At 45.0% G+C, this 22,437-nt stretch overlaps 1 protein-coding gene and 1 pseudogene across 1 annotated transcript; one reads left to right on the top strand and one right to left on the bottom strand.

Moving 5' to 3' along the window:
- Positions 1 to 1,437: 1,437 nt before the first annotated feature.
- Positions 1,438 to 22,201, top strand: TKTL1 (transketolase like 1). The gene is made up of 11 exons (XM_066249080.1): positions 1,438 to 1,497; positions 3,099 to 3,290; positions 3,371 to 3,498; positions 4,743 to 4,936; positions 9,206 to 9,370; positions 12,072 to 12,228; positions 14,004 to 14,134; positions 16,111 to 16,194; positions 19,735 to 19,831; positions 19,962 to 20,081; positions 21,390 to 22,201. Exons 1-11 carry the CDS (start codon positions 1,463 to 1,465, stop codon positions 21,560 to 21,562), a joined length of 1,476 nt encoding a protein of 491 aa, XP_066105177.1. The 5' UTR covers positions 1,438 to 1,462; the 3' UTR covers positions 21,563 to 22,201.
- LOC136317480 (guanine nucleotide-binding protein G(I)/G(S)/G(O) subunit gamma-5 pseudogene) lies at positions 6,287 to 6,442 on the bottom strand (annotated as a pseudogene).
- Positions 22,202 to 22,437: the final 236 nt, after the last annotated feature.

Below are 22,437 nucleotides of genomic sequence, written 5' to 3'. Positions count from 1 at the left end.
TTGTTATAAGAGTAAGGTGGGGACCATAGGGAAAAGGATGGAGCTAGAGGTGACATCAGGAGAAACTTCAGTGGGACAGTTCTGTGGAGATAGAGATGCAAAACGGAGAGAGAGTCTCTGGGATCATAGAGCATATGGAGAAAGCTAAGGAAGGTCAGGAGCCCTGGGAGGAGCAGAATGGGAGAAGGATCTGAGACTAACATGTACTCATCCATGGAAGTGACAACACAAATCAACTTCTGCTTGATTGGAGCTGACGTTTGAATGGAGAAGGGAGCAGACAAGAAACCTGGAAATAGGTAGCTAGCATGTCAGATAGGGCTGAGCATCCTGGATCCAAGGGAAGTGGAGGGATAGTGGGTACTAGTTTAAAGTGACAGTCCAGGAAGGTGGTGATGCTGACATTCAAGCAGAATTTTGGGAGGGGTGAGAGAGTGAGCTGTGTACTTATTTGGGCATGAACACTGAGCACTTGGGGAAGAGGGAGCTACAAGTGCTAAGACCCTGAGGCAGGCATGTGCTCAGTGCATTCAAGGGTCAGCAAGGAAGCTGCGGTACCCAGAGTGGTAGGAGGGAGAGTAGAAGGTGAGGGGGAGGCCAGAGTAGACAGGCTAATACAAGAACTTGGGCATGCCCTGGCCAGATGGCTCAGTTGGTTAGAGCATCATTCTGAAGCATAGAGGTTGCTGGTTCGATCCCTGGTCAAGGCACATACAGGAACAGATTGACATTCCTGTTTCTCCTTCTCTCTCCTTTCCTTTCTCTAAAATCAATAAAATAAACATTTATTAAAAAAAAAAAAAAAGAACTTGGGCTCTACTGGCACAAGATGGCAAGCCCTTGGTCGGTTCTTAGCAGAGAATAATGAGCAAGCTTAGTTTTTAACAGCTCCCCCTGGCAGCTGTGTTGCAGATGGCTGTGGAGGAGCAGAAGGGCCACTGCAGTGATGGAGGAGAGATGTCTGGCCAGGCTGAGGTAGTAGCAGCAGCAAGAGGATGAATAAGTTCAGTGTGTCTTACGAACCTGTATTCTCCAAAGCATTGGCTTTGTGCATGGCTAGATAAAAGGCCTTGTGAAATGGCAGAGTTCATGCTTAGGCTTTTTGTTTTGCTCTTGGGCTCTGTTGAGGCTGCCATGTGGAAGAAAAGCCTCCCTCTGTGTTCCCAAAGCTGCAGTCGCCCTTGCCACATTGCATTGATTACCTGTGGCTCCCCTGTCTTTGTGATCTGAGACTTGTGATGCATGCGGGTGTAGTGAAAAGGAAGTCCCTCCACAAGGTGGGTAGGGCTGTGCTGAGGAACAGCCTGTGCTTGATGCCAGAAGTTGGCCTAATACTGAACTTCCCGATACCTGTGTTCTGCAGGCACACCTAGGTTCATTTGATCCCTTCTCTTAACAGCAACTGGCATTTGTTGATGCAGCAATTGGATGGTTCGGACAAGGACTGGGGGCTGCATGCGGGATGGCATATACTGGCAAGTACTTCGACAAGGCCAGGTAAGGTACTTACCTAGAAACCACTTAACTTAGTCCCCATCCCACACCAGGCACTTTGGCTTTATTTATGGCTTATTACTTTGGGAAGACTGATTATTTTGAAAATTCAGGTCACCAGTGTTCAAGCAGTATAGAAATTGTATTTCTGGCCCTAGCCTGTTGGCTCAGCAGTAGAGCATCAGCCCAGCATGTGGAAGTCCCAGGTTCAATTTCTGGTCAAGGCACACAGGAGAAGCGACCATCTGCTTTTCCACCCTTCCACTCCCCCTTTTTCTTCTCTCTCCTCCTCCTCCTCCTCCTCCTCCTCCAGTGGCATGGCTCAAATGGTCAATCCAGTTGGCCCCGGGTGCTGAGGATGGCTCCATGGCCTCCCCTCAGGCACTGAAATAGCTCAGTTGCTGAGCAATAGAGCAGCGGCCTCAGATGGGCAGAGCACCCCTAGTAGGCTTGCCAGGTGGATCCCAGTCAGGGTGCATGCAGGAGTCTGTCTCTCTGCCTCCCTGCCTCTCATTAATAAAAAAAAATTGTATTTCTGGAAACTGTTCTGGCATCTCTGGTTGGATTCTAAGTGCTGCCTGCAGTATAGAATCCAGTTTATTAGGACTCTAATTTTTCCTAAGAAAAACATCTTGTTTCCCATGTCTGTGAGCTTTCTTACTGGAGAGGGAACAGATGGCACATTTACCTTTGCATTGGGGACCCCTAAATATTAATATAATCAAAGGTTTCTTTTTCTGGAATGGATCTGCCTTTTTGAAGACAGGCAGATCAGTGCCCCGCTGCTGCTGAAATGGGAACAAGGTGGAGGCAGGTGGCTTGGGTGGGGGGCAGGGTTGGCGATGGTAGTGTACATGTTCTACTTCTGTGACCCCCCAGTGTGCCTGAGTCCAGAGCTACTTAGTCCCCAGTCCCAGCCCAGGTGGCCCCTCTAGAAGCACTTCATGCTTCCACGACTGCTCAGGCAGCTGCTCTGCTCCATTTCTGATAAGTCTGTTGACATTTTTCATCTCTCAGTAGTGTCTCTATTAGTCCCTATTCTGTAGATAATTGCTTTTTAAAATTTACAGCATTTTTGTGGGGTCTGGATTGTGTTTTATTAATATAAATGTTTCATATTTCTGCTGCACAGTTTACCATTTCCAACAAAAGGTATGTTCCTGAGGTAGAATGTCTTGATTGTTACGATTATTGTAAATAAATTTGTAACATTAGGAATAGAAGGTAGCAGTGCTCAAAATGGAAGTAACCAAGAAACTGTATATTGTATATAAATGTTTGGGTGTTTAAAGGAGCTGCTTTCTTCCCATCCCCGCTTGTTTGTTGAGTCCAGAGAATTGGCAGATAACCCAGAAATAGCTTTTATAACTAGAATGAGAAAATTAGCCAAAGGTGAAGCCCACCTCATAACGCCCAAGCTTTTAAAGCTGTTTCCTCGGATGTTGAGTTTGAACAGCGTGGACAAGGAAGATAGTCTTCAGAACTCGATGACCAGAAGCAGTTGCCTCAGTCTTGTTTCTTTGTTTCTCTCCATGAAATATATTTCTTTGAGTGGCCTTGAAGAGACCCGAGCAGGGTCCTAAACCTCTTTTGGCTTGCCCTAGCTACCGAGTGTTCTGCCTCGTGAAAGATGGCGAGTCTTGGGGAGGCTCTCTCTGGGAGGCATTGGCCTTCGGCTCCCGCTACAATCTGGATAATCTCATGGCCATCTTCGACGTCAACCGCCTGGGCCACAGTGGCGTCTTGCCCATTGAGAACTGCATAGAGATCTATCAGAAGCGCTGCGAAGCCTTTGGGTAACTGTCCTGTTTTTTATCACCTCTTTCTGCCCCATCTCCTCTTCACCTTGTAACTTGGGCTCCTCCTTGATTGACAGGTGGAATACTTACGTGGTGGATGGCCGTAACGTTGAGGCCCTCTGTGACGTGTTCTGGCAAGCAACTCAAGTGAAGAACAAGCCCACTGCCATAATTGCCAAGACCTTCAAGGGCCGGGGCATTCCAAGTAAACAAGTTTTTTTTGTTTGTTTGTTTTTTTCTGCTTGGAGTTATTAGAAACATTTGTATGCACAGAAGACAAGGCAAAAAATTCAGGCTGACCAGGCAGACAACTGACGTAATACACAGTGACTATATGTGTTGGAGGCTCTTGCTCTCCTTGGCTTTTATAGATAGCATGTCTAATTGGGGCGGGGGTGGGCAAGCCCAGACCCCCAACAAATGAGCAGTGATTTGGGGCCTATACACGGGAGTGGCTGTGATGATAATCTTCTTAGTTAGAGGACTGGCAGGGAACAATCTCCACAGGAGTGCAAAGTGAGAAGGTGCTGCTATGTGCATGAGCAGATATGTAAATAAGGGTGTGTACACACAAACATATGCATGCTTGCCTGCCTGTGTCCATCCTGTCAGGGAAAACACGGGCAACTAGTAAAGTGGTGCCTTCAGGAGAGAGAGCTCTGAAACTGAGGACCTGGGGAAGGAAGGGGTTTTCAAAGTCTTAAATGTGAATCCTTGCAGATTTCAAAGCTGACACCTGAAGTTACTTATCTTAAGTGTAAATAGTTGCAAAGGGTGTGATTCCTGGTGTGTTTAATATCAAATTTTTAGAATAAAGCTGTTATATGACTTCTCCCGAAAATATAGTCTTACTCTGGTATCCCCAGTTCAGGAAATGGCCATTTGACCAATTTGCTTCTTGCAGAAACCTGGGTATCATCCTTGCCTCTGCTTCTCCCTTACATGCTCCCTCCACACATACCAGTCCACCATCAATTCTGATTTCTGCCTGTGAAGTATATCTCAAAACTGTTCACTCCTTTCCATCTCTTCTGCCCAGGCCCCTGCCATCTTTCCCTAACTGCACACGCCAGTCCCCACAGGGCTCCTGTGGCGGTCTTTCTACAGTACAGTTCTGATCAGTCACCTTCCACACTCCAACACTTCAGTGGTTTCCCATCTTACTCTGGACAGAACTCAAAACTCCGTATACCCATGGTTTGTCTTGTCCATCTCTCCAGCCTCCTCTCCCTCAGTCACTCCTCCATTTACCAGCACAGGGGCCCCTCAGGAGCCTCTGGGCCTTTGTCCAGGCTGTCCTCTGGGAGTGTAGTATGATCTCAAGCAGTGCCAGGTTTTTAGTCTCATGGGTCCTTGGCTGACATCATCTCCATCAGATGTCTTTCAGATAACCTAACAGGTGCTCAGTAAATATTTATGGATGAATGTCTTTTATTCCTTTGGTTGCAGGCGTTGAGGATACAGAAAATTGGCATGTAAGGCCAATGCCAGCAGAAAGAGTAGATGCAATTATCAAACTAATTGAGAGCCAGATAGAGACCAACAGGCATCTTGAACCAAAACCCCCTGTTGAAGACGTGCCTCAAGTCAACATCACAGACATAGAGATGACCTCTCTACCTGTTTACGATATCAATAACAAGGTAAGCGAACTGCTTTTTTCTCTGCTTTTCTTCCTAAATCCACAGGGCTCTTCATTTACTCTGATCTCCATGGGTGAACCAATTACTAGAAAGTATGGCATTTAAAGGTTATAAGTAATAAAGATGGGTTTACCTTCTCTTTTACTATCTGATGTTTTATTTGCTGTCACATTTAACTTAAGTCTTAGTTTTCTTTTCAGTCACTTGATGCTAAGTAGCATCTAGTGCTGTGTAGCTGTCGCTTGCTTCCTAAATTCAGTCTGTGGTTTGGCAGTCTTCTGTGCATTAAACAATTCTATGTCTGCTCTAAGGATGGGGGCCTGGCTGAGAAAGCGAGCCAATTTATCAAAAACCAATTTCTCAAAAAGGAAACAAATTGTACATGAAACCCTGAACATAAAGCTTTTTCATAAAACTTTTTTTTTAATTTTTAGAGAGAGAGGAAAAAGGGATAGACAGGAAGGGAGAGATATGAGAAGCATCAACTCGTAGTTGTGGCACCCTAGTTGTTCATTGATTGCTTTCTCATACGTGTTTTGACCAGGGGGCTGCAGCCAAGCTAGTAACCATGGGATAGTGTTTATGATGCCACGCTCAAGCTGGTGGGCCCGTGTTCAAGCTGGTGAACTTGGGTTTTCGAACCTGGGTCCTCAGCATCCCAGGCTGACACTCTATCCACTGTGCCACTGCCTGGTGAGGCAACTTTTTCATTTTTTATCATTGTTTTTATTTTGCTTTCAATATATTGCAGCAGACCCAAAATAGATGGGGTCTTCAGGACCTAAGGAAACAATGTGTGAACCTGGAAGGAAGAAAATATTTTCTGACCTTTATTTCCCTTATTTATTTGGGGACATTCTGAGTGTTGCTTATGTTTTCTTGATATGGGTCAAAAATTAATTAACTAATCAAGAAATTAGAAAACATGAAAAAGGAAAAGTCAGTTAATAAGAAAAACATATATTAACGAAGGGTACTTTGGCAATGTGTTAACGTTTTAATTGTTCACACACTTGAAACTAGCAGTGCAACTCAGGAATTTGTCCTACAGAAATATCTGTACAAACGTGCAGATATGTCAAATCAGAATGAATGTTTTTTTAACTTTTTTAAGTATTTTATTTGCTACTGCCAGTGTATATAAAATAATTACCTTTCTGAAACAAATTCATGAAAATTCAGAGGTAGATGTTAAGGACTGACAGAGCAGAAGTGTTGTAGTATGGAACGTGTTACAGGAATTAGCTTTCTGTACAGGCTTCAAATTTCGGTCTCTGAATATCAGCAGCCATGAAAAGTTGTTTAGAACACCTTCAAAGATTTATTTTACTACAAAAAAGAACAGACTTTCTAGGGTCTGAAGGGATTTGTACTTGAAGATACTCCAGTCAGCAGGGGATCATGTTGTGCACTCTGCAGACAGAATTGTTTCAAATCTGCAGCTGCCCGGGAAACCACACAGTTGAGCCCGGCCTCCAGCCTAAGCTTTTGAACTCCTTTCTTCATAGCAATGACACTGGAGGAACAAAACAGTGCATGCGATAGTCGGGCGTATTTGTTGGTAGTGGGTCAGTTGGTAGCAAGTCTGCAAGGCTAGACTGCCAGTCAGAATGAATGTTGATTGCACCATTGGTTATGATGATAAAATTGGAAACGACCTAGCAAAAAGCTAAGGGCTCACTCAAATTAATATTATGGTTTTTTTTTTATTTTTTCAGCTTTATTGAGGTACAATTGATGAGTAAAACTGTAAGATTTCTAAGTGTAAAACATGATGATTTGATATACATAGACATTGTGAAAGAGTTCCCCCCATTGAGTTAATGAACACTTCCATTATCTCACTTAATTACCATTTTTGTGAGAACATTTAAGTTCTACTCTTAGCAAATTTCAATTATATAATAGTATTATCAACTACAGTCTCCATGTTCTACTTGTATTGAGCAATATACTTGTTACTTGTATGCTTTAGGTATGTATTTATACTTCAGTAAGTAGCTTACTTAAAAAATAATTTGCTGCTTCTTTTTTGTTATTTAATTTTAATGGGGTGACATTGATAAATCAGGGTACATATGTTCAGAGAAAACATCTCTAGGTTATTTTGACATCTGCTGCATTCTCATCACCCAAGTCCAATGTCTTCCGTCACCTTCTAACTGGTTTTCTTTATGCCCCTCCCTTCCCCTAACCCCCTCCCTCCCCTCCCCTTCCCTCCCCCCCCCCGTAACCCCCACACTCTTGTCCATGTCTCTGAGTCTCATTTTTATGTCCCACCTATGTATGGAATCATATAGTTCTTAGTTTTTTTCTGATTTACTTATTTCACTCAGTATAATGTTATCAAGGTCCATCCATGTTGTTGTAAATGATCCGATGTCATCATTTCTTATGGCTGAGTAGTATTCCATAGTATATATGTACCAAGATTTTTAATCCACTTGTCCACTGACAGATGCTTGGGCTGTTTCCAGATCTTCGCTATTATGAACAATGCTGCCATAAACATGGGGGTGCATTTCTTTTTTTCAAACATTGCTATGGTGTTCTTGGAGTATATTCCTAAAAGTGGTATAGCTGGGTCAAAAGGCAGTTTGATTTTTAATTTTTTGAGGAATCTCCATACTGTTTTCCACAGTGGCTGCACCAGTCTGCATTCCCACCAGCAGTGCAGGAGGGTTCCCTTCTCTCCACATCCTCGCCAGCACTTATTCCGTGTTGTTTTGTTGATGAACGCTATTCTGACTGGTGTGAGATGATAATCTCATTGTGGTTTTAATTTGCATTTCTCTAATGATTAGTGATGTTGAGCATTTTTTCATATGCCTATTGGCCATCTGTATATCCTCTTTGGAGAAGTGTCTATTCATTTCTTTTGCCCATTTTTTGATTGGATTGTTTGTCTTCCTGGTATTGAGTTTTACAAGTTCTTCAAATTAATATTGTAAGGTTTTTTTTGTTTGTTTTTGTTGTTGTTTTTTGTTTGTTTTTTTACAGAGACAGAGAGTCAGAGAGAGGGATAGATAGGGACAGACAGACAGGAACGGAGAGAGATGAGAAGCATCAATCATCAGTGTTTCATTGCGACACCTTAGTTGTTCATTGATTGCTTCCTCATATGTGCCCCAACTGTGGGCCTTCAGCAGACCAAGTAACCCCTTGCTCGAGCCAGCGACCTTGGGTCCAAGCTGGTGAGCTTTTTCCTCAAACCAGGTGAGCCTGCGCTCAAGCTGGCAACCTCAGGGTCTCAAACCTGGGTCTTCCGCATCCCAGTCCGATGCTCTATCCACTGCGCCACCACCTGGTCAGGCAATATTATAAGTGTTTAAAGTTGCCTAACCAGGCAGTGGTGCAGTGGATAGAGTGTCAGACTGGGACATGGAGGGCCCAGGTTCGAAACCCTGAGGTCACTGGCTTGAGTGCGACCTCATCCGGCTTGAGCACAGGCTCACCAGCTTGAATGGGGAGTCACCAACTTGAGTGCAGGATCATTGACATGATCTCAGTGTTGCTGGCTTGAGCCCAAAAGGCCACTGGCTTGGCCTGAGCCCCCTGGTCAAGGCATGTATGAGAAGCAATCAGTGAACAACTAAAGTGCTGCAACTTTGAGTTGATGCTTCTCATCTCTTCCTCCTTCTTGTCTATCGCTAAAAAAAAAAAAAAAAAAAAAAAAAAAAAAAAAAGTCCTCCCCTAAATTCATAAATTCAGTCTCAGTCCAGTCTCAAATGTATTCTAATGGAATTCCTTATTTTTGGTATCAGTGTTCTAAAGTTCTGCATTTTAATTTTTGCATTGAGTATTAACAGTTTTTTAGCTGAAAACTCACAGAGGCATTTACATTTAGGGAAATTTTAAATTTAACATTTTAAATCAGGGGTCTCAAACTCACGGCCCGCCAAATAATTTTGTGCGGCCCGCAGACTAATCCACGGGCTTACTTAATTTTATCCAAAATATTTTGAGCTTCGTGGATTAGTCTGTGGGCCGCACAAAATTGTTCGGCGGGCCGTGAGTTTGAGACCTCTGTTTTAAATCAACTATAGAAAGGGTACAGAAGAATAAGTTTATTTTTGAGAAATTGATACCCAGTGAGCCAAATATGAATTTAAGAAAAACCAGCAGCAGTCTGTTTTTATGACCCTAAAGAAGATTATTGGTAAATCACAGAATTTTTTTCTTCGTTTAGATAGATGACAATTTGTACTACACAATTTCACCTTCCTTTTACATACATTCTAAGACACTCAACTGTTTGACTCTTCTAGGTAGCCACTCGGAAAGCCTGTGGTTTGGCTCTGGCTAAGTTGGGCCATGCAAATGATAGAGTCATTGTGCTGGACAGCGACACCAAGAACTCCACCTTCTCTGAGATATTCAAGAAGGAGCATCCTGAGCGCTTCATTGAGTGTTTTATTGCCGAGCAAAACATGGTGCGTGTGCTGTCCCTCTTGGGTCTTCTCATTGATTAACATTGGCCCACTGGACACAGGAGACCCAGCCTACTTTACAGTTTTTCTTTGCATTTACAAAAGCTAAAGTACTGGGGAAGAATAAAAAAGTCTCCAGGGAAATGGGTAGAGAGTAGCTAGGCAGAGGCTGTCGGGAGGAGTGTGAGAGACTGCCCAGCTCCCTGTCGCAGTAGGCCATAGCCATCTGACCCCAGGGCTCCAGGCCCAAAGCATGCTGAGCTCCTTAATAGATCTAAGTGGCCCTGCTCTTTCTGCCCAGCTCACAATCAAGCAAGCCTACAACCACCCAGAAGCCAGTAGGTTGAGAGAACTTCAAGGGACTGTGATTTCTCTCTCTTCACTGTAGTGTAGAGACCTAATATGTCATAGATACTCAGATGTTGTGCTGATTACAGCCTCAAGAATGCAAGTAGGGCTGTGGGTTTGGGTAAAGCTGTTTTGCTTATCTGTGCTTCCTCTCTCCCTAGCGTGATATTAATGCAGGGAGGTTTTTTTACATGTGCATACACCCCCACAGCCTCTTCTCAAAGAGAGAAAGGAGTTAACGCTGGTAAACACCTTGACTTCTAACGCATGGTGCCAGTACGTAGGACAGTGCCCATCTATCTTTATATTGTAGAGGCAAAAAAACAGCACTGGCTGGAAAGCTATGGGGCCAGCAGGTTGCACATGACCACTAGAAATATTTTATTTGGAACAAGTAGTAATTAGAAATTTTTTTAATTAGTTGCCAGCTTTTAAACATCAGATGTTATATGGAATCTGAATTTCTGATTCTCTGAAGGGAAAATCTGGCAACACTAGGATGGCAACTCTTCTGCCACCAGTCAGCTAGAGCCATTTAGATGGCCGTGTCCCTGCCTCCCAGCAGCCTATTCATTCACTCGCAGTGCTTCCCTGGCTCTGTCAATGTTGGAATTTAAGGTCCCCTGTTCAGTAAAGTAGGTCATCACAATTGTAAGACTGTCTACATTTTTCTGTCCCATTAAGCTATTTTCATTTTGAATGGGAAAAAATACAATCCATAATTTTCTGAATTGAGCCTCCTATCAAAAAGCTTGCTCTCCAACTCACTGATGATTCCTTCAATCACCAGTTATATACTCTGCCTACTGACGTGTTCTTAGAGTTAGAAGAAAACTAGTAAAGCAGTAGCTAAACAGGTAGTATCCAGTGCCATGGTGAAACTGGAGGCTAGTGAGAGTGTGACTAGTGCCGGTCAGGGACAGCCTCTCATAAGAAGTGACATTTAAGCTGAGACTTAAGAGACAAGGAGTCAATGCCCTGACCAGATGGCTCAGTGGATAGAGCATAGTCCTAGCACAGTGAGGTCGCAGGTTTGATCGCTGGTCAGGGCACGTACAAGAAGCAACCAATGAATGCACAACTAAAATTGGAACAGCTAAGTGCAACAATGAATTGGTATTTCTCTCTCCCCCTTCCCCTTCTCTCTTACCTTCCCCCTCCTTTTCCCCTTCCCCTTCCCCTTCCCCTCCCTTTTCCTCTTCCCTTTCTCCTCCCTCTTCCTCTACCCCTTTCCCTTTTTCTCCCCCCCCTCAAATCCATGGAAAAAAATTAAAAAGAGACAAGGAGTCAGTCATACACAGAACTGGGAGATGGCATTTCCAGCAGACGGCACAGCTATCTCTGTGGCAGGCCCAAATTTGAAATGTTTGTGGAACAGAAAAAGGGGCAAAGTGGCAGAAGCATTGTGAATACAAAATGAAATTGGTTCAGAAAGGTCACCAAGGGCCAAATTATATGGGGCTTTTGCCGGCCACAACTTCATGTGAGTCCCGTGAAGGAAGGAAATGAGGAAGGGTGTGACCAAGCCCCAGGACTCATCCCAGCACAGTGGCCTAGGGGATGAGATGTGCACCATCAGGCAGGGGCAGGGGCGTCAGCAGCATCCAGTGGGGGAAGGGAGTTGTCCTGCGGAATGCTGCTGAGGGTCAAAGTCAAGGCAGAAAGAGGCCAGGCAGGCAGTGAGGACCATGTGAGTTGTGAAGGAGACATCGCTGAAGGGCTGTCTCTGAGGGGAGGCAGAACAAGGTGGAGATTGGAGGGGAAAGATGGAAGATGGCACAGATTCAAATGGTGAGCAAACCCAAGAGAAAGGGAGAAACTGATTGAATACAGGAGGGGAGGGCATAATTGTATAGTCAGAGGTGCCCTTGAAAAAGGAAGAGGATGAGATTCAGCATGGCGAGGGGGCCTGACGTAGGTGCAGGGCCGCCATGTCTCCTGGCAGCACAGTGGTCAGGAGGCAGAGGGGAGAGCCTCCATTGTTCAGCTCTCAGTCCCAGGAGGTGTGAGGTGAGACTTTCACATAGGGGGCAGGGAGAAAGCTGTACCAGTTTGGGAAGGGGACAACAGAAAGACCCCTGAGGAGTGGGGGTTGGCCATGAGTGTCCCAAGTTTTATTTTCTAGGATTTGAGAAGCCAGGTCAGCACCACAATTCCTCTGGTTTCTGGCAGTTTTCAGGGGACACTGGGTTTGCCAGGTTTGGGCTTTCCCTGGTTATGTGCCTGGGGTGGAGTAAGCCAGGAGGGGTCTTATCCTGGGAACCATGCACTCTAGGCTGTGCAAGGGGAAACGGGGCAGTGAGGGTAAGGGGGGGCATGTCCAGGAGTGTTCTGATCTACATTCTTGGTGTTACAGGTGAACGTGGCACTAGGATGTGCCTTCCGTGATCGGACCATCGCTTTTGTTAGCACTTTTGCTGCATTTCTTACCCGAGCATTTGATCAGATCCGGATGGGAGCCATCTCTCACACCAACATCAACCTTATTGGGTCCCACTGCGGGGTATCCATTGGTATGAGTTCTTAATGCTATCAACTTGATAGCCTTTCTACTTTACAGAGAAAGATCAGTATGTGAACTGTTAAACTGCCAAGATACATAGAGTTTCATAACATTTGACTATTTGTAACTACTTTTCAAAGAGGCTATATTGTACTTTTAAAGTTCCAGATACTCTGGGTAACTTTTCAGGGGATCTCTTGATATTACTGTAAAAATGCCCACTCTTGGAGACATTGAGAAGTAATCATCTGTCCTGAGTTCCTCTTAATGTGTCAAGCCACACACTGGGTGTGAAGAGACCACCCAGCATTACAGAATCCCTTTCTGCCCTTGGTGTGGTTCTGGGCACAGGGGAATGAGGAGCACAGCCTGCCAGGGCTTTTCCTGGGTGGAGCATCTGGTGTGATGGAACGGGAAGCTTTGACAATCCTGATGCTGGGGAGTAAGGCTGAGGGAGACATCACTGTCAGGGCATTAACCTGGTAGGACCAGCTAGATGGAAACGATAGGAAATAGAGAATTTGGGAAGAGGGTTGAATTACAGAGTGCATTAGCAGTGGACAGAAAATAAGGGTGAATCTGAAAAAATCTGAAGGAAGAAGTCACATTGCTGATAGATGGAGAAATCTAGAAATTGCATGGGAAATGTCAGGGAATAATGGTCATGGCTGACAGAAATGAGGACTTGAAAAGGATGGAGGCACTTGAAGTACCTGTGATGGGGCCGGACCCATAGGTAGATGTGACAGCTTATATTTGCTGCTAGAATGCGGGAGATGGGAGGGGAGGGGAGGGGAGGGTTAGAAGTACACATCTGGGAGTGATCTCTGGGACTCCCTGGGAGAACTAGACTGCTAAGAAGTCTTTGGATGAGCCATACACAGGGGAAGAGAGCAGAAAGAGAAGATAGGAGAGCCAACAGCATTTCAGTGCTGACCTGTACAGAGGACCTAGGTAGGTATTTGAGGGTCTTTCCCTAGGGCTGGGTACAGTGAAAGTTTCCAGATGAGTCAGCTAAGTGGACAAGTATCTCAAGGTCCAACGCAGAAGAACTGGGAGTTCTGAGGTTAGACAGTTATCCCAGCAAGGCATTGTGCACAGTCATGGCCCCCTTCCTAGCTAGAAGAGGAAGGTCATTCTCATATACATTGGGCTTTCCCTTTCCACAGAGTTTCTGGCCATAAACTGTTCCCAAACAAACCCTAAGGCCTCCTTAGTTACAATAGCACCCCAAGGGTGCCCCCAGGTATGTTATGCTCAGCTACCTTGAAAGCCTTAAGAAGTAAGACCACTTCAGTCTAAAAATCCTAGTCTCTTCACAGAAAAGAGCAGAGAAGGAAGGATAGGGCCCAAGAGGATCCTCATAAGGAGAAGGGGGCAGGGACAGAGACTTGATGGGGCCGACTTGGCTACCTGTGTTCAAGGAGAAGAGCATCGAGTCACCTCGGACAGTAGTAGCAGTGCCTAGTGATCGAGCGCCAGAGGTTGGTGAGGCTTGGGGCCAAGAAGAGACTGCTGGTTTGTTGATCTGGAATGGAAGGTCAATTAGCCAGATCTGGAGTGTCACAGTGATGTTATGAGGGAGATAGATGTGTGACAGACAGCTCATTATAATTATAAGACACTGTATTGATGTAAGAATTGGACAGTTTTGCAGGGCTCTGCTACGGTTGTGCTGCCCGCCACCAACTGGCAATAGGGGCTGTTGCTTATCCAGCAGAGGACAGGGTCCTAGCTTCTTGGTCTTGCTCATGTTTTTGTTGGGTTGTGGCTTTGTTTTCTCAGGTGAAGATGGCCCCTCCCAAATGGCCCTGGAGGATTTGGCCATGTTCCGAGCCATTCCAGACTGCACCATTTTCTATCCAAGTGACGCAGTCGCAACAGAGTATGCTGTGTTCCTGGCAGCCAGTACCAAGGTAGTTTTAGGGGACACTGGGTCAAATGGAAAAGGCTTCTGAGCTCTGCTACTAGTTTATTACTGATGATTGCATTTTTCCCATTTTTTTCTCAGTGTAAAGGTAATAGATGTTCATTATAGGAAATTTGCTTGTAGGACTCCTTTTAAAAATAGAACCATTACCCAATGAAGGAGATTAAGCACATAAAACATGAACACTTTCAAACACAGACAGTGCAGAGGGATGCTGAACACTACCTGATGGCCTAGACGAGGCAAGGCTCAGTGAGGAGGGGAGCCCGGGGCTGTTTGGCAGGGCGCTGTTGGCAGGGCAGGGCTGAAGGAGTGGGCTCCAGCAGGGAGTTATCAGGTGCTGTCCTTAGACACACTCCATGCCACCATTTTTGACATCAAGAAAGCTGGAGAGTGGCTGGTGGGACTCCACTGCAGACAAACCCCAGGGTCCTCAGCCTGGCTCCACCCTCAGAAATAGTGCAGAAGGGCAAGAGTATGGCTTCTGCCACATTTGTCCCAACTATGTGTCACCAGACTCTTCTCACCACCCAGCCCTGCGCCCACCCATACCCCTGCACAGGTGAATATGAACATGGAGTGGATTGTGAAAGTTCTGTTCTAAGCAATTGCAACATATTAGAGACATTTTTTTAACTTAAGTGTGCTCACATTGTATGTATTGTTCTATACTTGCTTTTTTACTTATATGTCCTGGAAATGGCTTTGTGCCTGTGCATACACAGAGTGATCTCATATGTGCTGGAGGATTCCATTTCTAGGAAGTTCAGAAGAGGCAAAACAAAGCTGTAGTGACAAAAACCAGAACAGAGATTGCTGCTTGGGTTGGCAGAGTGACAGGAAAGAGGCACAAGGGAACTTTCTGAGCAGATTAATGCAATCAGGACTCAGGTGATGGTTATGTGTATACCTTTGTCAAAATTTGTAGAGCGCTCCACTGAGGTACATTTTATCTCAATAAAAACTCTGAATAGAACTGATTTATAACACGGGAGTGAATGAACAAAAGCTGTGTTTTTTAATTAATATATTAGTTTTGTCTGACCAGTGAGGTCCCCAGTTCGAAATCCCGAGGTTCAAAACCCTGAGGTCACTGGCTTGAGTGTGGGCTCGTCAGTTTGAGTGCAGGGTGACTGGATTGAGCACGGGATCATTGACATGATTCCAAGGTCACTGGCTTGAACCCCAAGGTCACTGGCTTGAGCAAGGGTTCACTGGCTCAGCTGGAGCCCCCTAGTCAAGGCATATATGAGAAAGCAGTGAACAATTAAAGTAACTGTGTTGATGCCTCTCATCTCTCTTCTCCTCTCTCTCTTCCTTCCTGTCCTATTCCTCCCTCTCTATAATAAATAAATAAAGTTAAATTAATATATTAGCTTAAAATGTATGACCTAAATACACACATAAATTAAATACTTCAGGAATTTGGGTATAGTTCTGTTTATATGTTCAAGTTGATAAAAATGTATTTATATCTTCTCACTGGGAAAATATTGAACCATTTTATATTACAGTGTTTACGATATTTCTAAGATAGGAGTATTATAAGTTATTGTGGGAAAAATTAACTGTTTAACATTGTGTTCTGATCTTTATATTCAACATGAGCCAGTGCTCCTGCCGTAAATTTAAGTTCTGTGGGGACAGAACAGGTTGGTATATGTTTGAGAAAGCTTTTTTTTTAAGTCAGTGAAAAGTAACAGCATGGAAAGCTTGTCACTGAGGGCACCTACCAGGGTCCTGCATATGCTTTTGCCTGGCTTAGTAGTAACCTGACCAGGTGATACCTGACCTGTCTGCCAGTGGTTGTAGGTTTTCATACTTTGCTCCAAAGTATGTGCTTTGTTTTAGTAAAAGGAACTGTTCAGTCCTCCTACTCCCCCTCCCCACTTTTTTTAAAGGTTCATTAGTTGGAAATTAAGTTTAACTTTCTAGTAGTTCTAGTTTTCTCTTATACCCTAGGGGATGTGCTACATTCGGACCAACCGACCAGAAACTGACATTATTTACAACCCACTAGAAAGTTTTAAGATTGGACAGGCCAAGGTAAGACCTTAAGTTCTCCCGTGTCTTCTAGTATCATTTCACATGCTAGCACCAGGTATCCTCACAGTCAGGGTTTCATCCTTTCTTTGTTCTAGTTGTTTTAAAAAATCAAAAATCAATTATGACCTTTGCCAGCTTTTCCTCCAGAAGGAACATCCTACCAATGTCAGCCAGAACTGAATTTTCCTGCTTTTAGAATGGAGCCTCTGTTGAATTTTTAAAGATAAAGCAATGCGCCTGACCAAGCAGTGGCACAGTGAATAGAGTGTCGGACTCTGAACAGGTTCAAAACCCTGAGGTCACCAGCTTGAGAATGGGGTCACTGGCTGGAGTGTGGGATCATAGACATGACCCCATGGTCGCTGGCTTGAGCCCAAAGGTCGCTGGCTTGAAGCCCAAGGTTGCTGGCTTGAGCAAGGGGTCACTCACTCTGCTGTAGCCCCCCAGTCAAGGCACATGTGAGAAAGCAATCACTGAACAACTAAGGTACCGAATGAAGCATTGATGCTTCTCATCTCTCTTCCTTCCTGCCTCTCTGTCCCTCTCTCTCTCTCTCTGTCACATACACAAAAAAAGATAAAGGAATGCAACTTAAAGGCATTTCAGTTCAGCTATAACTTATCTCGCAGCCTCTAGCCAAACAAAATAATAGAACCCATTTCAAAGGAGTAACAAATCTGTGAGGTTCTGGGTTTGCATGTTCAAGGCCAGGAACAGAAGGGAACATGAACTGTCTTGATACTGGCCATTATTTGGCCCTGAGATGGTTTTTGCTCATTGGATGTGGCCTCACCTGCAGGCCTGTTGATAAAGGCCAGAGCATCCTGGGCACTTTCTATCTCCTGTGTTCTCACAAGAGCCCTAGAAGCACAAATTGTTAGCAGCCCTGTTTTGTAGATGAGGACCAGAGAAGTGAGCAGCTTGCTCAAGGTTCACAGTGAGCAGCAAGAGATCGTACTGCATAGGAAAATGTTATACCCTGTTCTTATCTTATAAGCCTTTTAGAAAGTCATTAATATTCTTAAATATGTGAAAGACCAAGTAGCCACTCTTGAAGGAGCAACAAGTGACATCTACTTGATTGCTAAGGGCTAGGCTGCTCCAGAATTTATAGTTGCTAGTGCTCAGAATGACTGTCTGAGCGCTGAGTGGCTTTAGTACTGTAATAAAACAGGTGTATTCATATACATTTAACCTAAAAAAAAAACCCACATACACATTTAACCTAAAAAAATACAAAGAAACAAACAAAAAAACCACATACACATTTAACCTAAAAAAAAACACACAAAAAAACCAGGTGTATTCAGAACAGTCCATGGCCTGCCACTAGGAAGCTGGCCAACAGTGAATGGAAAGGCTGCAGTTTCACCTTCAGTGTTAACTTACAGGTTCTCTTGTTCTTTCTACTCCCACATTTAACTCAAGGCCATATGTTTGCCTCTGGAGTATGTGTGTGTAGGGTTACAATGATAGTCATATTGTCTGCAGAACTTTCTCCCCTCTCTCCCACCTTTCCCTCCCCTGATAGTTTCCCTGCTCTGACAAAATAAGCTTCCTAATGGTAAAAGATGAGAGGTAAAATATGTATGATAATATGCAAGGAATGGCCTGACCAGACAGTAGCACAGTGGCCTGGGACCCTGAGGACCCAGGTTCAAAACCCCAAGGTCTCTGGCTTGAGCATGGGCTCATCTGGCTTGAGCACAGGATTATAGACATGACCCCATGGTTGTTGGCTTGAGCCCAAAGGTCGCTGGCTTGAGTAAGGAGTCACTGGCTCACCTGGAGCCCCTGTTAAAGGCACATTGAAGCAATCAGTGAACAACTAAGGTGCCACAACTATGAGTTGATGCTCCTCATCTCTCTCCCTTCCTGTCTGTCTCTCTCTCTCTCTTGCTTGTTTAAAAAAATAAAACACATGGTATGGATAACTCAAGGTCTGAGTTTGCAGAAGGGTTGTGTCTGTATAAAAAGGCTAGGACATTTTCAGAATGGGATGGGTTAGAAGCCCTGAATGTCTGTACTGTCAGCAGTGGTTCTAAGGCTATAGGGAAACATTACTGAAATGACTAATTCCAGAAGCCTTCGGTTGAGAAACTTTGAAGGAAACCATACTGTGGGAGAAAGGTCTGTCTTTGCTTGCAGAATAGCAAGTTGTTGAGAGCATGGGTTTGATGTCAGATGAGGCTGGTTGCTAGTCTCAGCCCTGGGAAAGTTCCTCTTGCTCTGAGGTTCACTTTCCTCAGCTGCAGAATGGACTCACTAAGACACAGACTTTACAGAGCACTCAGGGCCTGTGAGGTGCTTGGCACAGAGCATGTAGCAAATGCCCCAAACATCTCTGTTAACTAAGTTCATCGGTGAAGTTCAATCTCTGCTCACCCCAGCAAGCTGTCCGGGCAGTCCAGAGATGTTGCCTTTCCAGATCCATCAGTAGTTATGAGTCCCTGTTCTGGCCATACATGAGCCATAAAACTCACTTCTGGGCCTCTGTCTTTCAGATCCCAGTTTCATATCCCCCTTCTTTGTTAAAGGGTCGTTTTGTATGTTTATATATGAGAACTTGGTAATTTGGCACTGAAAATCATGACAAAAAGCAGGTGAATTTGTAAAACAAATATGAAAGGAGGGTTGTCAAAAAGAGTGTGTTGTTGGCCTGACCTGTGGTGGCGCAGTGGATCAAGTGTCAACCTGGAAATGCTGAGGTCGCCGGTTTGAAACCCTGGGCTTGCCTGGTCAAGGCACGTATGGGAGTTGATACTTCCGGCTCCTCCCCCTTCTCTCTCTCTGTCTCTCTCTCCTCTCTCTCCCTCTCTATCTCTCCTCTTTAAAAGTGAATAAATAAAAAAAAAAGAGTGTGTTGTTTGTCAGTGTGTTGATTTAGACTTTTATATAGTGAGTTATTAAGGGGTGAAATTGAAATTGGTAGGATCAGCCTGACCTGTGGTGGCGCAGTGGATAAAGCGTCGACCTGGAATGCTGAGGTTGCCAGCTCAAAACCCTGGGCTTGCCTGGTCAAGGCACATATGGGAATTGAAGCTTCCTGCTCCTCCCTTCTCTCTCTCTCTCTCTCCTCTCTAAAATGAATAAATAAAGTCTTTAAAAAAAAGAAATTGGGCCTGACCGGGTGGTGGCGCAGTGGATAGAGCGTCAGACTGGGATGCGGAAGGACCCAGGTTCAAGACCCTGAGGTCACCAGCTTGAGCGCGGGCTCATCTGGCTTGAGCAAGAAGCTCACCAGCTTGGACCCAAGGTCGCTGGCTCGAGCAAGGGGTTACTCGGTCTGCTGAAGGCCCGCGGTCAAGGCACATATGAGAAAGCAATCAATGAACAACTAAGAAGTCGCAACGCGCAACGGAAAAAAAAAACTAATGATTGATGCTTCTCATCTCTTTCGGTTCCTGTCTGTCTGTCCCTGTCTATCTCTGCCTCTATAAAAAAAAATAGCAGGATCAGGAAAGAGCAATGTAGCAGTGTCTTCCATTTTGAGATGCATTCTAGTAACCACAGCATTTTGTTTTGTGGGTGCAATATCAGGTCATTCGCCAAAGTAACAATGACAAGGTCACAGTTATTGGAGCTGGAGTTACTCTGCATGAAGTCTTAGCAGCTGCTGATGCTCTTGCCAGAGAAGGTCAGTTTGTTGCTAAATGTTGGAAGTTCCAGATGGGGAGAGGTAGGACTTGGGCTGCCTCATGTGCCCCAGTTGTTCTTTTTTTTCTGAGTCCACTTCATATTCCAAACTGGTTATTGCTGTTCTCCAGATATTTCTATCCGAGTCATTGACCTGTTTACCGTTAAGCCCCTGGATGCTGACACCATCATCTCCAGTGCGAAATGCACAGGTAACCGAATTATCACAGTGGAAGATCATCACCCAGAAGGTATGTCTTTTCAAAGTCTGCTTTGGCAGGATGTGTTTGTGTTTTTCTTTTGTTGTTGTTTGTTTTTTGTGTTTGTATTTTTCTTGCTTGGAAGTGCTGCAGGCATCACCTCCAGCCATCCACTTATCCAACAGCCGTTATTACTGCTCTTTGCAATGTATCAGCTTAGGGGTCACTTGCCCACCTACACTGGCTCTCTCAGGGTGAGGCCAGGCCCATACTCATTTGTGTATCGCCAGCACAAAGGAGTTTCTAACTCACATTGTGGGCAGGGAGGGTTCGTGAAGAGCTTCACAATTGCTCGAGGTTTGAATGAGTAATAGTTTGCCCCCCTGAATGGATTAGTGTCTTGTAAGCAGGGAACACACAGATGCAGAAAAAGTATGTCAGGAAAAGGGGGGTGGGAAGTGTTTGGCCTAGGAGCATTAGGTGGGGCAAATAAGAGAATGAAGAGCTTCATGTATTTGCATGTCAGGGGCCCCAAGAGCACATCCGCAATCCACAGGGAGTCTCTGGAAGCACTCCTAGTGCCCTGGAAGCTGAGATTTACTACAGGGAAAGGGCACACACCAGGACCTTCAAGGGCAGAGGCGACGGGTCAGGGTGGAGAACCCCATGCCTTAGGCTCCCTCCCTCCCAGGAGAGGCCTGCCAAGTATTTTCCCCTCTTCTGCAGCAAAAAGTGCATCACTGCAGACCCAAGGAACCCACTTGAGACCCAGCACTCTGAGTTTTATTGGAGGCTGGTCATGTGAGCCCCCTGTGCTGGGCACGGGCCAAATTTCCTGACTCCCAGAGGAAAGCGGGTGCTCCACATAAACCACGCTGTTGTGCAGACGGTCCGGGCACAGGGCCCACTGTTACCAGGAGGGAAAGTGTCCTGTCGGCCAGGGGACTTGCACCAGCCCACTGCCCAGGTGCCAGCCACCTCAGGGCCAACCTTGCCAGTGACTCTTCTGAAGCTGGCCGCCTCAGGCCTGCCTGTCACTCTTTTCTTTATAGTTCACTTGTTGGTTTTAATCATTTTGGGGTTCCTCACAGCTGAGTATCTGAGTTCCACAGTCCCCAGCATCCGGGGAACCCTGGTTGAGAGAGCCCCTACTGTAGGTGGGCCTGGGAGCAATTTGGAAACCTGCAGTTTAGAATGAGAACTTTTCTGGCCAGTCAGGGAATGACTTCTTCCATGAATCAATACTAGTGAAAAATCTTTCTCCCTGGGAACCAGCAAATTCAAAGGCCAGTATATCATGGGGCATTAAGGCTGACTAGCTGCTTCCAGAACAGAGTCTGACATTTCTTGCTTCCCCAGGTGGCATTGGGGAGGCGGTCTGTGCAGCTGTTTCCATGGAGCCTGATATCCTGGTCCGTTGTCTGGCAGTGCAAGGAGTGCCTCAGAGTGGGAATTCAAGTGAATTGCTGTGTATGTTTGGAATTAGTGCCAAACATATTATAGAGGCTGTGAAAAGTGTTGTAGCAAACTAAAATAGCTGTTTCAGTCTCTGCATTTATGTTTTCTGACAAACCATTATTTAAATCTATACTGTTTGTTCTTCTTAAAAGCAAAGCAAATTACCTTCCTGTTAAGCCATAAATACATACATAAGTGTAACCTTTAAGTAAAGTAGCTTATAAGATTTTAAGTGATGGAATAGCTAACAAAACAACCACCTAATGTCTAGTTTTATGATACTACAGCAGTCTGGGCTATGAGTCAATGTAGGATAAGTTTCTTAAGTGTGTGTATTTTCTTTTTAAGTAAAGAAAAGGTGAACTGTAGACTGCAGCCACCTGGGTTGTGCAGCACTATAGCAGCACACTGCAAACTGCTGTCCCAGGTCAAGAATTTATGTGTATGTGCTGCTGTCCTACCTGTAGCTTGCCGGGTGCTGTGTGACTGCAGATGTCCTGGAATTTCATCTCCCTCTGACAGTGTGTGGAGCAGTAGCGAAAGCTCTTAGAATGTCCTCTGCTGCTTAGTGATAGTCTGTGAAAAGATGACACAACTAGTTCCAGTCTCCACACTGCACTCTTTTGTGAGGTCTCAGAAATGTCTCATTAGCCTAGTGACTAGAGCAAACAGCTCAATTATATTCATCTACTCTACTAAGGTTACTAGTTAAAAGTTAATAAAGCATTTCAAAATCAGCTGCTTTATTCCATTTGTGCCTTGTATGTGTGATTTGGTTTCTGTTGGATAAAATCCTCAGTAAAGAAAGAGTTGAGGCCCTGGCCGGTTGGCTCAGTGGTCGAGCGTCGGCCTGGCGTGCAGAAGTCCCGGGTTCGATTCCCGGCCAGGGCACACAGGAGAAGCGCCCATCTGCTTCTCCACCCCTCCCCCTCTCCTTCCTCTCTGTCTC

Source organism: Saccopteryx bilineata, chromosome X (assembly GCF_036850765.1).
Source record: "Saccopteryx bilineata isolate mSacBil1 chromosome X, mSacBil1_pri_phased_curated, whole genome shotgun sequence".
NCBI classification, from domain to species: domain Eukaryota; kingdom Metazoa; phylum Chordata; class Mammalia; order Chiroptera; family Emballonuridae; genus Saccopteryx; species Saccopteryx bilineata.
The sequence above is the reverse complement of the archived record's forward strand: the minus strand, read 5'-3'. Positions and strand labels throughout refer to the sequence as shown.

What these genes read in the sequence shown, in the direction of transcription:
- TKTL1 (XM_066249080.1), top strand. Translation starts at nt 1,463, where the DNA reads ATGGCATATACTGGCAAGTACTTCGACAAGGCCAG. An exon ending in AAGCGCTGCGAAGCCTTTGG is followed by an intron (nt 3,291 to 3,370) that starts GTAACTGTCCTG and finishes CTTGATTGACAG; the next exon opens with GTGGAATACTTACGTGGTGG. An exon ending in TTAAGATTGGACAGGCCAAG is followed by an intron (nt 16,195 to 19,734) that starts GTAAGACCTTAA and finishes GTGCAATATCAG; the next exon opens with GTCATTCGCCAAAGTAACAA.